The sequence below is a fragment of the Penicillium paradoxum genome (genome assembly GCF_028828445.1).
Source record: "Penicillium paradoxum strain IBT 22861 chromosome Unknown utg000002l_segment0_segment0, whole genome shotgun sequence".
Lineage (NCBI taxonomy): Eukaryota > Fungi > Ascomycota > Eurotiomycetes > Eurotiales > Aspergillaceae > Penicillium > Penicillium paradoxum.
This window is the reverse complement of record NW_026643180.1, coordinates 1,930,805-1,947,867: the sequence shown is the minus strand read 5'-3', so window position 1 is coordinate 1,947,867 and position 17,063 is coordinate 1,930,805. Positions and strand designations below refer to the sequence as shown.

Genomic DNA, 17,063 nt, shown 5'->3' with positions numbered 1-17,063 from the left:
ACCAGATAGCGCTCTTCAGGCCTTGCGACAGTGTTCCAAGGTTGTAATGTGGTATTATACACGTTAGGTAGGTACCTACCTACATAGGCAGGTATGGTCCAGGGTTAAATTACCGCGGGAAGCATCCATGGTACCCGAGTCAAACTCGGCTCTCCACACTCTGAACCTTGGATCACCTTTGTTTACTCCAGTGCTTTATGTATGTAGGTAGGTACTCCGTATGTACTACAAAGTACGGAGTACTCCATACGAGTACTACCTACCTTATATAGCATACCACTTGAGCATCCATGGACATGATTTATAGCTACGAGCTTTCCGACTTCCTACAATGCATATAGACATTGAGAGTATATTGGACCATCTATATACAACATAAGACATGTGGAATGCCATAGATGAACATACGGAGTACGGAGTACAACATAGGGAGATACCTCGAGGCGCCGACAGTTTTTTATAAGGATTTATGAGAGATCCAAATCTCTTGGATGGGGCTCCCCGAAACCTTAGCTTTTTTTTCCCCCTCTGCCTCTCTCAAGTCACACGCCCGTATTCGAATGGGTTCACGAGGAGAGTCTAGGCGGGATCGGAATTATGTTCTGGGCCAACTCTATCTCGAAAGAATAAACCTGAAAATCCAAAAAAAATCCAGGACCATGAATCAAGGATAAGAATAAAATCAAGATTATTAAAATCAAATCAAAATGTGACGCTGATGCAAGAGTCAGGCCGCCACCCCCTACCGAGCGGGCGGTAGCGCGACTCCACGGACTAAAAAAGGATAGGATACGGTGGGGGGTTGTGCAGCCTTCAAATTTGTGTGGATATGCCAGCTTTGGTGTTCTAAATGGGGAGTTGTACGGGTAGGGAGCAGACGATCTCAGATCTGAATTGCTTTTGTTAAACGCAAATCTTCCAAGGCTGGATATATTGTATTTCTACAGAATTAGGTATAGTACTCGATCGGAGTATAGGTACCGGCGACCCAGATATCCCGTACTCGTAGTACATAAGTCTTATGTACCCAGTACTTCGTACAGGCACAGACCTTCCCAAAGTTCAAAGCTGTTTCATCCGATTACCAGCCGTTACCGGACCATACTCACCCATCACCCAATCATACCATACTGTTCGGGACCACTGTACCGCGCTTTACCACCCGTCACCCCCGATCTTCCCCCCAGCGCCTCCAAACTCCATCTTCCTCTCTCTTCATCCTTTCCTTTTCCCACACAGTCTTTCCTTTACGTTCCTTGGGCTTATTCTTTGCTTTTTCTTTGGTTTCTTTTTCCATGCACAATCTTTTGGGTTCCTAACTCCCGAGTCTCTCCTTAACACCAACCATCACCACACGCTACCACTTGCACATTTCTTTTTCTTGAACCACCGACTGCCCGCTACTGTCACTCTTTACATCTACAATCAAAGTCCCTGTCTTCGTCGCCATAGGTTAATCATCCCGAATTTACCTCATGATATAGACCTCATCCCTCCTAGCTGCCATTTTCTCTGCAGCAACTCCGATCTCGTCTCCCCTCCCCCTCCCCACCCCATCTCAGTCCTTCCTCGCCTTCCTCCCTCCTATACCTGCCTGCTTTACTCTTCAGGCCACCATGAGTTATATTCACCCCTCATGGAATTACCAGGGTCACCAGGGAATCCCGATGGACCAGCACATGGCATATGACCCGGCCATGGTCCCACCTCCGATGATGCACCCCATTGACGGCTATATGTACCCTCACCCGCCAATGGAAATGATTGATTACTATCACCAACCGATTATGGACTACGATGAGTACACAGAAAACCTCTCGCGACCACGGTTGACCAAAGAACAAGTTGAGACCCTGGAGGCTCAATTCCAAGCTCATCCAAAACCAAGCAGCAATGTTAAGCGTCAATTGGCCGCTCAGACAAACCTGAGCCTTCCTCGCGTTGCGGTACGTACGAAAAGATATTATGGTCCTGTTGTTTGCTCAGGTAGCTAACAAATTGTCCAGAATTGGTTTCAGAACCGCCGTGCGAAGGCCAAGCAGCAGAAACGCCAGGAGGAATTTGAAAAGATGACCAAGGCCAAGGCTGAAGCCGAAGAAGCTGCTCGCCGAAAATCAGAGACCTTGGATCAAATATCTGGATCTCGGAAAGGGTCGATCGTCAAGGAGGAATCGGACAAGTCCGCTACCCCCAAGCAAACACCTACCTCCGCATCCAGCGGCCATGTCAAGACAGATTCTACTTCCAGCCGTTCCAAACACCATAAAACAAAGAGCGAGTCGGCGCGAGAAGCAACTTTTGCATCTCTCCAAAGGGCACTCAATGCTGCTTGCGCCGCTCGAGATCGATTCGGTCGCCGGATCAACCCCCGTAACAAGAACGAGGCTGTTCCAGAAGAGGACGACGAAGAGGTACTGTCCCCTAGCTCAATGCCACCACCAAAGACGGCTATTCCAGCCAATGAACACGGAAACCTCGCCAACATCAACTCTTCCTTTCCGGGTTGGTCTGATGTCAAAGAAGAACCAGCTCCGTGGGGTTCTAGCGAGCAAGATGAGAATGTCGGATATAGCACTGCTGAGCAAATCCCATATCCTGCTTGCCACCAGCCAATGGCTGAGATGCCGAGCTCCCACTCTATGCAACAAAACATGGACATATATCCCAGCCACCTGCCCCCTCACAGGGAAGAGTGGTCCGAAGACAGAGAGGTACAGCAGGATAATGTTGTTTACAGCAATATGCAATATCCGATGTCCATGCAGGCGCCCGATATCTCACTTTCTCGCCGCGAGTCGTCTGATGCGCTAACAACATCTCTGGAGGGCATCGGGATCTGTACACCGGGTCAATCTGGGCTGTCTCAGTCTCTCGATCGAGTGGAAGGGAATTCCTGGAAGGAATCTGGCAAGGAGCTTGATCTTGCCGCACGCCGCAAGCGCCCGCGGCCAGCGGCCATTGGCACCTCGGGGTCTCGTCCTTTAGCTAACTCGACCTCAATGTCCTCACTTTCGCCTACCGCTCGCATGCCCAATCCCGGTGCAGGTAGCTCAATGAGACAATCGAAATCGACTCAAAGCCTCAACTCTCGCTATGCAGGTGTGAGAAAAGCATCGGCTGCTCAGCGGTCTCCTCTTAACTTCACATTCGCGGAAACAGGGTCTATCAAGAAGGCTGAGAAGATGCTGCGGCCCTCGGTATCTACCAGTACCCTTGCCCCTCCGACTCCCTTGACCCCGCAAGATCTCGGACACTTTATGCCTGCCTCCCCTACGGACAGCAATTACTGCTTGTCTGCGCATTCTGCAGCGCACTTCTTCCCCACTTCCCAACCCATGCAGGTCAATATCGCATCGCCTCCTACCACGCCGCTGGATATCTACTCCCCCTTCCCTTACCAGAATGTGGCCCCGCCCATGTCGGCACCAGCTCAGGTCTCCTCTTTCCCTGAATATGTCGCATGTGACTCAATGCCCATGACAGCCCGCAGCTGGGCCGACACCGCTTCCATCTCCTCACCAGAGTACCCGGTTGGTCTCCAGGTGCCGCATTCGAGCACCGTCTCACCCATGGGTTATGATGCGACCACCGACCACGCCGGACAAGCCTTCGGTATGGATCCGGTCTCGGGCTCACCAACTTTGATCTACTCTATTGAAGATACCGATATGCCAGGCTCTGTCGAACTCGCGGAGAGAAAGCGGGCTGGTTTCATGATCCCCGAATACTCAGAGAACGATAGCCGTTATGGTGGTCATCACTTATCATCGATGCAGAAGCCGAAGGCCTATACGTTCACAAACAATACGACGCCAAGTAACTACCCTTCCTGAAGGAAGATCCATTGATCTTTCCCTCGCTATGGTTGTATGAGAAATGCGCGACAACTTTGGGTATTTTCGGTCTGGGATGAGTTCACTACTCAGAAAATTCAGCTTCGCCTTTTGTTTCCCTCCTCTTTCCCACCTCTGGGGAAAGGGGTGGCTTGTCCATTCCTCCGTGCGCGGAGAACCACTGTCACTTTATGTCTGCTATATACTATTTTCTCTTTCGTGTCTCTTTATTTGGGGTGTACTCACCGGGGTTTTACATATTCGGAGCATTCCTTGCATGTTGTTTATTGGCCTGGGATTGTTGTCATTTGGTGTCTGATACGACCTTTTAATTTCTGCCGAGCTCCACAGGAACTCGAGACCCTTTACCTTCTTGGATTACCTTTTTCGTCGTTTATCTTTTGACATCTTTTGATCCTGTGGAATCGGGATTTGTGAATGGGATTTGGATTTGGGTTTGCATATCACTTTGGCAGCATTTTGTTATTTTTTCGCCTTTGCATTAACCACACTATATATACATCGTACGTATCTATACTTAACCTCGCGAGGTCTCATATCTCTCAATGAAAAAGGGGCAAATTCTACATTTTCCCTCAATTTCCGAGAATAAAATAACGATCAACATACCTCGAGCGTCTAATTGGTGGGTTTAGTTTCAACGTTACATACCTGGCTAGATACAGACCCTTTTAGCCTGGGTATTGCAGTGGAAAGTGGTGTCGTCACGGCAAAAGAAAAGCGCACTACTGTAACCTTGATTGCCACGTGTGAGGTCTTTCCATATGCCTTCCGGGGTGCGGGATATAAAGGGATCATTGTCGATCTCTAGACAATCATTATTAAGATTTGAGAATTGAAATCGCGTATCTCCGCGTTTCGTTTTCACAATGAAATTCTCCATCTTTGGCTCGATTCTTGTGGGCCTGACCGTTGTTCAGGCTTCAACAATCAATTACTCTACCGTCACGGGCTATTTTCTGCAGGATGAGGAGTCGACCGATGCTTCCAAATTCGACTACGTGAGTGAATTGCGGATGCCATACTTCAATTCAAAGTATCGTAAATACAGCCCATTAACATATTCAGACAGCGGAGAACTTTGGCCTGATCAGCCACACATATCCCGCGGACCATAAGCTCAAGAGACATGAATCCCACACACAATGGGAGCGTTTCTATCATCAAGTGACCAAGTTGAATGAAGATGCCCCCAAAAACGTCGAGTACAAAGTTCTATTCCTTGGCCGACATGGGGAGGGGTGGCACAATAGTGCCGAGACGTACTATGGAACACCTGCCTGGAATGTGAGCCTACCTTCTACTGCCCGGCAACCGTCTCAATCTAATCCCCAAACCAGTGCTACTGGGCCGAATTGAATGGCAATAGCACAGCAACCTGGATGGATGCTACTCTCACCACCACCGGCGCCGCCCAAGCCCTGGAAGCAAACAAGTTCTGGCAAAAGCAGATAATCGACCAACGAATCCATACACCAGATCGCTACTATGTTAGCCCACTGACACGCACGCTACAAACTGCCAACCTAACATTCACGGGCCTAGCCCTGCCAAAGGACAGCGCGCCTTTTAGGCCGACCATCAAGGAACTTTTCCGCGAGGCAATCGGTATCCACACCTGCGACCACCGCCGCAACCGCAGCTACATCCACTCCCTGTTTCCGGACTGGCCTATCGAAGATGGGTTCAGCGAAGAAGATGAACTTTGGAACGGTGTGACGGCCGAATCCAGTGAGGCGCAGGATGCCAGGAGTGCAAAGGCGTTGGGACAGGTTTTCTTTACTTCATCCGGTAAGAAGGAAGCTTTTGTATCTGTTACCTCCCATTCGGGGGAAATCAAATCCATCCTGAGGGTTCTTGGGCATCGGACCTTCACACTGAGTACTGGGGCTGTTATTCCGGTGTTGGTTAAGGCAGAGAAACTCCAGGACAAGGTGCCAGCTACATCTGTGTCTTGGACGGTCAGTCCACATTGTACAATGCCGCCAGTTACATCGGTCTCAGCTTGCGTGTGTCCTTTTGGTGTAGTACCTGTTACAACAGCTTTGGTGACCGGCTATTGAGCTAGCTCATTTAGAGCTTGAGTTGGTTAAATTGGTGAATAGTCTCGAGGACACTCAGATCAAATTTCCTGACCTTGTGAGTTTAAGAGTAGTCAGTAATATTACAATTTTCGTCCCGCAAAAGAATAAACATATATATATATAAAGTATGTAACTAATCCTAGGAAGTCAGGCCATGCCGGAGCTCGCGAGGTACTTAGATGCACCAACCCTATACCCATACTTGCAATATTGGTTGCAGGTGGCAGATATCCATATTCATGCTTAATATCGGAATGCGATTCACATGGTCGGTGGAAATTCCGTGGTATACTCCTTGTACAATAAAGGCAAACCCAACTAGTGTTAAAAATCTCTCACGGCCCTAGATATCTGACAACATGATCTTTTACCACTCTTCGCCAAGAGGTATCAGGCCACCTCTCCAGTAGCGTGACTGACGGAAAAGTCTCATGTGTGTTATGTTACTGTCTCCTATGTGACGGCATGTTTGGCCGAGTCGGTTCATCTGATAGACTTGATAATGTGAATATGTTTATATCCAGTAGAGATGTTTTATATGTGCTCCACTCCCTGTCTCTAAACTCGGTTATTTGTCCATTTCTCTGTTGGTCCTCAAACTTTCAGTTCGTACTCGTCGACTAAAGGTGCATAGTTGAGCTTCTTTGGCCTTCAGGCAGTGTTTCCACGTCAAAAAAGAGTTCTTTTTAGAGGACGGCACACATCGTAGCTTTTTTGTACAATATCAATTGCATGATGACCGCAGCAGCTTTGCAGCGACAGAACAGCTATTAGGAATTAAGCTTGGTGTTTTTATCGTGTTGAGCACGCGATGTAGTCTCATTCAACGTGAGTTGATTGGTTTAATGGGAGGATCAAATATACACCCATATTCTCAGGTGACATCTTTGGGTCACTTGCTGATCAGTCGTTTCTTTCGATCTTGCGCTTGTACTTTGACCCTTTATAGGACCTCTGTATTCTTCTAATTGGGAACAGGCCCTAGACTTCAGGTTGCATAGGATGACATTGCGAGTCTCGGATCTAACTTGATTATTCAATCCATTCTAGTTAATTGGTCCATCAGGAACTTGCATTTGTTCCTGGACGCAGTCTCCAAGTAAATATTCAATGATATTATCCTTCTTGTCTCCCAAACAAAGGCAAATACATCGGTTGGAATCCATCAAGTTAATTCAGTCTACGCGCTGGTCCTTTTGTACGGAGCTGCTCTCCGTGCTTGTAAAAGAGGGTGGGTGTCTAAATTGAAACATATCAGCAACAAAAATTGAAGCTGTGATCACCAAAGAAAGCTTACAAACACGAAGAACGCACCAAAGCCCATCAAGCTTGTACCAATATTGGGACAAAGCAGAGTCGCAAAATTTGAACGACACGGACTTTGACGAATAACCAAAGCCGCCGAAATAGTTGGTTTTTTCCTCGCAAAGGCCGGTGGTGATGGTCATAAACCCAACCTCTCTTTCAACCAAGATATCCCCGGCAACTTACAATACAATTATCAAACAAATGCTTTGCTGAAAAATTCTGTCAAAGTTACTGATCAACCCCTAGACGAAGGGCCACTACTACCAGATAATATGAGTTTATTCGAGTGTGGGTTTCCGGTTGAGCTTTCTCTCTTACCTGGTCTAACTAAGCTATATATAGCCGATCATTCTCTCGTGACAGGCTTATTTGGAATATTGACTTCGTCCAACCAGCAAGGTCAACAATTTGGATCAAACTTCAACGCATTGGAGAGACCAGCTGACGGCTCGACGATGATGAATATGCCAGGGCAACCATGGTTATAGCTAGGACCGTACATAGTACTGTAACAACTTAGATCATTTCCTTTAACGGTGGACCCTGGTATCGGGATATCATCCTGGGGGGGTTAATGTAAGAAATTCGCATAGTCTGTGAGCTGTGCTTCATGTTCCCTTAATGCAACGTTGCCAATACCTAGTATTGTAGCTTCAACTGATCTCTGCGGAGATTCTTCCACCTCTATTTGGGCACAGCATTACATTGACGATAAGCATGAATCCTTCTATTTGGGATAGATATCACTCACGTGTCGTAGGCAATCCGGTCGTCCGTATATCCTTCGCGAGTCAAGATCCAATTGATATCAACTTTCTTGGCTTTATGGAGTTAAAACTAGTTAGTAATATTGTCACTTTCATTGTCCCAATGAGTCAGCGGACATAGAGACCTATGTATATGAAGTCTGCAAATCAAATCCTTAGAAGTCGGGCCATGCAACAGCTCGCAAGATACTCAGATGCACCAACCTTATGGCCATAATCCTAATCTAGTTTCATTCACACCCATGCTATTCTATTAGCATGGTCGGTACTCCGTGTAAGTTTGATAGTACACTGCTTGTGCAATAAAGGAGCAACCACCAAATATGAAAAAAGAATCACAATCCTATGTATCCATAAGTCATGTATGACAAAATAACAAAGGAGCAAAAAGAACGTCCCCGGGAAGGCTCGAACTTCCAACCTCCTGATTAACAGTCAGACGCGCTAGCCAATTGCGCCACGGAGACTTGTTGTGGCGAAATTCGGTGGATTAAATTTATGGGTGGAGGCTTTCAAGTGGAGATCATTCCTCCACCTGCCAAGGTTATCAGTATGTACATATTCAGATAGGTTGTATGACATATGTTGTGAAGTTACCAATGCAGCTTGGAAACTCGCATAATAAAACAAAGAAACAAAAAGCCATGCGTGGTCGATAGAAGCTTTGAGATGTTTCGGGCCATTCTTTGCAGATGCCTCTTATATAAAACATGCAACTTCAATGAAAATCCATGGGAAAATCTCTGTTTTGGAATATTATAGGGCTTTTAGGCTGTGAAGTGACTATCTAGGTAAGCCAGGCCATTATAATCATAGTCTCCATTTCATCGGCGCCATGGAAGTCCCCATCTGGCTTTTGGCTATGGGTTGAGATATGGGGAGGATCTATAACAAGATATACAGGTAATCAAATAGTATCACGAGAAAAAAGAGAGAGAAAGGAACCCCGGGGCCTAGATTTACTTGTCTTCCAGCCACACTGGCCCATGTTGATGAGACGTGCGGATGGAGGAGAAACCAGTGCCATATCGACGAAGGGAGAGACTATCTGGAAGCTATATAGGCAAGCAACCTGGGTAGTAGCCTGAAGCCCCAGGCTATCTTAACAGTTATCTGGCTCAAAAGGATAGAATGTTGTTTGGAGTCGGGTGACTCCTCCTTCCTCGCCGTGCTATAAGGAGCTCCTTCTCCTAGATAGTTTCCTTCCCTTCTTCTCTTCTGCAGACGAATACAGGATTTCCAGTCTCTCTCTCTCTTCGTAGCGTAGAGTCTGGTCCTGTCTTTCAAATGTCAAGTTTGAAACGTAGAGACTGCATGTATACTCTCTCGCCTGTGGTTTGCTTACTTCTTGATCTGGTCATTTTGGTTTCCACTCATGGCATATGCAAGTATTATTTATCCTTACATGAAGAATGTATTTGCTGTTTATTATTTGCTAAATGGGTTTGCTATGAAGTGGGGCTTCCACCACTGTGTAGATAATGTGTGCAGAGTACCCTTGTGAGGCAGGAAACGAGTGTGGCGCTTTAGAAGAAAGGTCGATGACCTTGTATATTGAAAATGCCCATCCCTCTTCAACAAATACGTCTCCGTGGCGCAATTGGTTAGCGCGTCTGACTGTTAATCAGGAGGTTGGAAGTTCGAGCCTTCCCGGGGACGTTTCTTTTTGTTTTTTGATCACGCAATATATACTATACTATACCATGATCATTTCTATCATTTTGACAACAGCGTGGTAGGTCGCTTTTTATGCAGTGCTATGTAAAGTATGGTTGTTGATCTTACATTTTCATTTTCTTAATTAATTGACCGGAATTCGTTAGGGTTGCTGTTGTCGAATTAAACTCAAGACATCGAACTCTATCTAATCTGTATAGAAAATGAACATTTCAAGTTACCCTTCTTTGTCCTATATTTTGTGTTCTCCTTCTTCTTCTTCTTCTTCTTCTTCTTCTTCTTCTTCTTCTTCTTCTTTCGGTGTATGATTCTTCGGTTTAGGTTGTACTTCAAGTGTGGTTTTCGATTCTCTCGTTAGGACTGGGTGCTGTTAAAACGGTAGGAGTGGATGACCTCTGGTGTTGCCGGGTATTGCAGGCAGGGGGCAGACCGGCAAGGTTAGTACATGCGTGGATAATTGCTATTTATGATCCTGCTGTATGTATACTGACTGATGCCGAGAAGGCTTGAGTTTTAGGGGGAATAATCTACTCTGGTTTGTTCAGTTTAGTGTGTGGTGTGCTTGAATTTTGGTGGGCACTTTCTTGGTTTATTCTGGGTGATCGGCTGATATCTCGGGATGAGCGGAAGATGAAAAGCCCTGGAGTATGCGGAGTATGTATAGGTAATCTGTGTTGTTGCTGTCCATTGAATGCAGGTTTTGTATACCATCGATCAGGTGAGTTTTGGTTGGCATGCTCGTAAATTTGTGTGGGCTTATTGTGTTTACTCGGCATCCATTTTCCATTGAGGTGACTCACCCTGCTCTGATTCTAGCGTGGAGTAATCTCGGGATCAGCTTACTTTTTTTCGTGGTGTTTATTTGGAGGTTGTCTGGGTGTTTGGGCATGTCGGTTGGATTACGTCGCAGCCTACGGCGAGGATGTGCGGGACGTGCTATCGCGGGTCTGGCTGGGGGCTGGGATGGACAGTTCTCTTCCGGTTGGGTAGTTTTCCTGTATGGGAGCAGCTTGTCCGGTGATCGGGGGTATGTATTTGATCGTAGATCTCGGGAAGTTCGGAGCAGTATATTCTCGCTCTCTCGGGGTGGGGTTTAGGTGGTGATGCATTCGATTGGCCGATATCTTCTCGTTGTAGGGTTTGAGTGCTTATACTGGCCAGCATGCTTGTCATTGGTATGTAGGTTTTCTCGGAGAGTGTGGGGGCTATGCACCTAAGGCTGCATTGGCGGATTATAGACTTCTGTGGCCACCACGACAGAATTTCTTTCGCCTTGCTGCCACGGGGGATATTCCGGTTCCACGTGGACGTTGCTTTGTCTCTATGCTATTGTTTATCTTGATTGTATTTATGTGCGGTCTGTTTTTTTTAGTCAGCTGTGTTGGGATTTTGGCAGATCATGTAACACCACGGTAGTTCCAAGGTTGTGGATATATATTGGAAAATCCATGGCCTTTTCATCCCCTCATTATCTCTCTTTTTTTCTCTGACTTTATATAGCCAACCTAGATGAAGAATCTGGTTGTATAAAAGGACTATCTATAGAATATATATTGTTGGCATTAAAGACACCCGTGTGATAGAACTTTCTGGTACTATGTTGTGTATGAACTGGACTTTGATATAAAAAGTCTTATTTGGCTTATAGTACACAAAAACTCAAGCTTCTTCAACAAGCACGTCTCCGTGGCGCAATTGGCTAGCGCGTCTGACTGTTAATCAGGAGGTTGGAAGTTCGAGCCTTCCCGGGGACGTCTCTTTTTGCATTTTTGACTACATACTCTCTGTATCAGGCAGGATATAATTACAACCACCGTCGATTTTGTCACAAGCAAGTCTCCGTGGCGCAATTGGTTAGCGCGTCTGACTGTTAATCAGGAGGTTGGAAGTTCAAGCCTTCCCGGGGACGTCTGTTTTGATTTTTTTTGCACCAATTTTATCCTAGTGCACTGGAGTGGGTGGATGTAAATCGTTCCCATAGCAGGTATCATTAACGAAATGAGCGTGGAACAACGCCATCAGCCGTCCTTCTACATACAATGAAACGAGATACGAAGCAACATGCATCGCAATCAATCTCAAACTCGAGAAATAGACAACGAGATGGAACACCAGATGTTAATAACACACAGCCAAGATCAATGTACCTCGCACATAGCAATAATCGGACCAGAGAAAAGGGAATAGAATGATATCCAAGGCCAAAAGGGATGCAAACTGGATACCATGATCGAAATCAGCTTGGAAAAAGAGGGAGACAGGTGACAAACTGTTAAGATAATTGATACACAAGCGCCAAAAAGGAAGCGAAATAGACACCAAAAAGACACACAGCTCGAAGGAGCTGCGAACAAACAAATACCACAAACTCAGACTATCAGACATCCTGGTCAAGGAATAAGCAAGCTAGATTGCTGATTCCACAGCGGCTCATCTATCGACCATATATTGGAGAATAAGAAAAAAAAACGTACATCTCATAATCTTGTAACACTGTCCAAATGGGAAACAATATAAACGCCGAGCATAAATAGAAAGCAACGCCGATAAAGGCAAGCATAGAGGAGAAGAAGAGGAAGAAGGAAGGAAGAGTAAGAAACAGGAAACAGGTACCTTGACCAAGAATAACTCAACAAAGGGTATAGGAAGGTTGGCCCAGATTAACATTAACCAAAGATCCTTCACCATGGGATGCAGTGAAGAATGCAGAGGAAAGCTGGAACTCCACTAAAAGAAAAAAGAAGGATTCAGGCACGAGAAAAAGCACGTGGAGAAAGTGAAGACAATAATCACGCCTTAGATGATGGTGTAAAAGCCGGTTAAAAAATCACCAATTTAGATAACGCCGACCGCCGTGATCTAGTAGGACCATCCACCTCCCAATGGGCTGCCAGACTGGCCGGATTGAGGTTGTCCCGGTTGCATTTGTCCGCCAGGCCCTGCAGGCCACCCAGGCATACCACCGCCTCCCATATTCATCGCAAGCCCCCCTTGTTGAGGGTTGCCTCCCATGAAGCCTTGGCCAACTGGTGCCTGGTTGGGTGGATACATAGCCCGTTGCATGCCCGGATAACCCGCCGGGGTGCCTCCTGGATATCCCATGCCCTGCATACCTTGAGGCTGGGCGGCTTGGGGGTGCTGCATCTGAGAGAACTGCTGAGGCATTTGAGGTATTGACTGGCGCTGTTGATTGCGAGGAGACTGGTGGTGATGTTGCTGCTGCTGCTGCTGGGGATGGTGACCAAGCGGGGATGGACTTTGTTGCGGAGGTGCGGACATCTGTTGAGCATATTGAGACATACTAACGCCCTGGTGGCCCGATGAAGGCAACGGGGAAGGCTGTGGCTGCGGCGGCGGCGCCCCCAAATTTGCTGCTGTTGCGACGGATACCCGTATGGAGAGGCCTGACCCATACCACCACCAGCCATGGATGGGTTGGATCGCTGCTGCATAAGATTGGGCTGCATGTTTGGCGGGACTCTCAGGGGAGACTGTCCGACGGACTGTGCATGAACCTGTTGAGCATAGTTTGGTTGCGCCGCCATCATTTGATTAGGCTGCATCGGAACTTGCTGGGGCAGCATATGCTGCGTATGATGAGCAGGATTTGGCATACCCACAGGAGCAATCTGTGATACCTGAACAGGCTGTGAAACAGACAAACCCGAGTCAAGAGTGGTACTGGACTGATCCTCTGAAACTGGGGCCTCACGAGGCTTGGAGTAGAATTCATCCAGACCTTTCTGGCGGAAGTTACGTTGAATGCTCAACATTTTGTTGAAATCAGAAGTATGCTGGGCCTGATTGATGAGGTCGGCTGCTGAACTGGTTTGTGTGCGGTCATGGTAGGGTTGTCCCGTCATTTCTTGGCGCGCACGAGGCATCGCGGTATAATCCCGCAGCCGTGGGTCATCTGTGGTCGCCATGTGAATCATGGGGAGTGGTGCCAGGGAAGCAGATGTGTCACCGGTATCCAGCGAGAGCCCATGAGGCAACGGCTCGATGGTACTACTGTAAACAACATCGTTATGAGGCAATGCTGGCAACAAGTTCGTCGCCGGCTCAGAGATAGAACCATCTCGGGCCTTTGCTGCCCCAGGACGCTTTTCACCCGCTAGGTCATCCTCTGTGAAGCCTTGCTTCCTTGCCTTGCTCTCCCAGTAGTCATCTCGAACTCGACGGCCATTCACGATCACCCGGCTCCCAAACTGTCGGAACATGGATCTAGCAGAGACGATAGCGATTTGGCGAGATCGATAGGAATAGGGCAGGATATCTTGTTGAATAAGATCGTCCTTCTCAATTTGGGAAGCAATGATTTTATGCAAAGATCGGTTCTTGTTGAACAAAAGATACGAATCACGATAGTTCAATACCCTCGCACATTCAGTCGCAAGCATGAAAAGCTTGGTACCCCGGAGGGGAACGCGGAATGTCCGACATTTATATTCACGACCACCCTGCGGGTATCCCATAGGATCTGCCTTGGTCTCTCCTGCTTCATCAAACTCCTTGGGGATATACTCATCACCCTCTTCATTTAATTGGTCCGAAGTGTGATCCCTCACAGTAGGGAGCGCTTTGACTAGCGTTTTTGTCGGGGTGCTTTTGTTATCCGGTGATGCAAGAGGCGGCGACCCGGCGGTTGCTTGAGGTAGGGGGCGTGCTTGCATTTGAGGGGTTTGAATGGGGGTATTTGCGAGCGGCTGTTCACTGGAACTGGCCCGAGGCGTCTTTGGGGGACGACCGCGTTTCCGACGACTTTGTTCCTCTAGAAACCCAACATAACAATGTTAGCATCCAGCTCGGGAAGTATAGAGATTGTAACTAGGTAAGGTGTATAGGCGCTGCTGGGAATATGGAATGGTTCTGGAATGAACATGTTGACAATGGCTCCCCGCTGCGCACGTACCATCATCCTGATCCCCTTCGGCATGTCCATTCCCACCGTGTTCTGGAGTGCGACTACGCTTGATACCACGGGGGCTTGCTATTGCATGGGAATGTGCTGGTAGGGCAACAGAGACTAGGAGGGGTATCAGTTTGAAAGCAGCGACGGGGAAGAAATACACAATAAGATATGGGGTTCCATTGGATGGCCTCATCCACGCAGAGCAGTACACGCGCGAAAAGCAATTTGCGATAGGTGAGGGTAAAATAGAGAGATAATCAAGTGACAACAAAGACGCCAGGCCGAGGAAGCAAGAGATGCGTTGAGACACATACCGGAGTTGCTCAAGTTCGCGGGATCAATAGTTCCCGAGCCATCTATGGCATCCATTCCATTCATTGTGGATAAGGAATGAGATGTGCCATACATAGCGGGTCGAAGGTCGGACGGTCGCCCGTCGCAAGATGGCGCGTCAAGTGAACGCGCAAGATATCCTGGCGGGCAGAGATGGACTCAAAAGTGGCGCAAGAAAGCGGAAGGTGCTCATGCAGGACTCTTGGACCTTTGAGGTAGATCGGATTAGGTCAAGTTGTCAGGAGCTTGGGGCTTTTTAGGTAGGATCTCGGATGAACTTGGGTTTGAGAGGGGAAAGGACTCGAGGCGGTGAGGGTTGCAGCCTGAGTATTCAGGCGTTCTGCATACCCCAAAGGACATCAACTGGGAGCAGATTGGGATAAGCTTGCACAAATCAAGATTATTGTTCTTCTTTCGATTTTCTATCGGGGAGAACTCAAGTTTAGCACAAAGAGCAAGGGGCAAAGGAAAAACCGAAAAAAGGAAAACAATCGTCTCGTGATTGGTCACGAGCAGAAAACAATGAAGACTCACAGTCTGCTGCTAAGCAAGTGGCGCCGAATCAAACAAAAAACGGCCCTAATTCCTGCAGGTTGAAGATGCCCTGTGCTCTGGAGAGGCTAAAGCAAATTGTCTGTCATGGAATCAACCGAAACAAGCAAAATATAAACACACGCAATTCCAGGAGGTAATGTTGGAAGGACGTTAGAAATTAGTACTTTTCTCCCCGGGTGATAGGATGATCGGATATTGTCCACAATCTAAAGGATCCAATTTGAAGTCGGAGGGAACGAGGATCTTTTTGTGACCTTCTGGCTATCGCGGGTACGGCGCCAATATACTAACAGGGTCGACAGGAGACAAACAAGCTGAAGGGTGCAACTCGGCTGCAGCCTAAGCTCACGAAAATGATGCTTTTTCTCTCTTTTGGCTTGCGGTGATCCAAGGTAATCCAAAAGGGACGATTTTCCGGGGTGATACAGCGATTGAATCCTCGATATGGGTTAAGCAATACGGAAAAGGACCCTGCGTCTTTTGGGCAACAAGAGTGTCGAGGGGTATGCAGGAAGGGTCAGGAAACAGAGGAAGAAGATTTTCATAAATCAAATTAAAAAAACAAGGTGCAACCGTAGCACAAAAGCGTACAAAGCCTTTGGATTTTTGAGATTCCTAAGTGATTCTCAGACATTGTCCTCATTGGAACCAATCACGGGGTCAATCACATCTGAGGTATTGGTATTGTCCTTGTATTTCTATATCCGGATTCTGATGTTTTGATGCTGATCCTCAAAGACCAAGAACCTGAATATGGACTATGGAGAGAGTGTATAAAAGCCCGAATACATCTCTGTAGACATTCCTGAATGGCCTACTTCCTATTCAGACTACGGGCAAAGATTGTCACAGCAATAAGAGAGTCTAGACACCGTGATAGGCTTTGAAAAAGAGCTATTGTTTTGTCCATTTTGTCTGGACTGTAAATTGTGTAACTCGGGGGGTCTTAAAATCTGCCCGACTCCAATTTTATAGACGAAAGAAACAAGACTGGGAAATGGAGAATGACTCCATGATAGAGCTCACAGATGCTCAGTCCCATATAAATGAGACGAGAGAAGTAATGATACCCAGAAGTGTGGACGCTCTTCACCAGCTTAGCCTAGTATAAAGGAGCTCAAGGTCATCTGAAGGAAAGCAACCGAGATGCACGGTCGGATTATATCGGGTTAAGTACGAATTAGGGATTATAGAAAATAATGTAATAATGAGATTAGGTCAAAAGCCAGCCACCTGATACTAAGATTGTTCTAGTCATCTAGGCTCAATGGCATTTCTTGTTTTTGTGCCGACATTTAGTAAGTCGGGCGATAATCCTCCGGAGAAGGCAATGAGGGGCCATTTGAAAACAGAAAAAGAAAAACATAAAGGAAAGAGATCGAGAGGAGTGGGCTCAGGCCGCAGCTTGTCAGCCTAATTAGAGCTAATGACAATTTAGATCTAGTCCCCCATGGATGAAGATGGGCGGGGGCATGCTCGTGTATGGTAACAGTCTTGATTTACCCCGAACAAATAACATTTGTTTGGTGCACATCTAGACGATCGAGTTCTTTATAACTGCGTTGATACTGAA

At 47.0% G+C, this 17,063-nt stretch overlaps 3 protein-coding genes across 3 annotated transcripts; 2 read left to right on the top strand and 1 right to left on the bottom strand.

Moving 5' to 3' along the window:
- Positions 1 to 1,616: 1,616 nt before the first annotated feature.
- Positions 1,617 to 3,833, top strand: N7457_000721 (homeobox domain-containing protein; the record flags this gene model as incomplete). Its single annotated transcript, XM_057171789.1, has 2 exons — positions 1,617 to 1,946; positions 2,007 to 3,833. The coding sequence occupies 2 exons, from the start codon at positions 1,617 to 1,619 to the stop codon at positions 3,831 to 3,833; spliced, it is 2,157 nt and encodes a 718-aa protein (XP_057035692.1).
- An 890-nt stretch (positions 3,834 to 4,723) lies between these two features.
- N7457_000720 (histidine phosphatase family protein) lies at positions 4,724 to 5,917 on the top strand (the record flags this gene model as incomplete). The annotated part of the gene is made up of 3 exons (XM_057171788.1): positions 4,724 to 4,855; positions 4,923 to 5,141; positions 5,195 to 5,917. The coding sequence occupies 3 exons, from the start codon at positions 4,724 to 4,726 to the stop codon at positions 5,915 to 5,917; spliced, it is 1,074 nt and encodes a 357-aa protein (XP_057035691.1).
- Positions 5,918 to 12,549: 6,632 nt separating this feature from the next.
- Positions 12,550 to 14,980, bottom strand: N7457_000719 (putative nuclear localization protein; the record flags this gene model as incomplete). Its single annotated transcript, XM_057171787.1, has 4 exons — positions 12,550 to 12,969; positions 12,993 to 14,461; positions 14,603 to 14,716; positions 14,917 to 14,980. The coding sequence occupies 4 exons, from the start codon at positions 14,978 to 14,980 to the stop codon at positions 12,550 to 12,552; spliced, it is 2,067 nt and encodes a 688-aa protein (XP_057035690.1).
- Between the last annotated feature and the right edge of the window lie 2,083 nt (positions 14,981 to 17,063).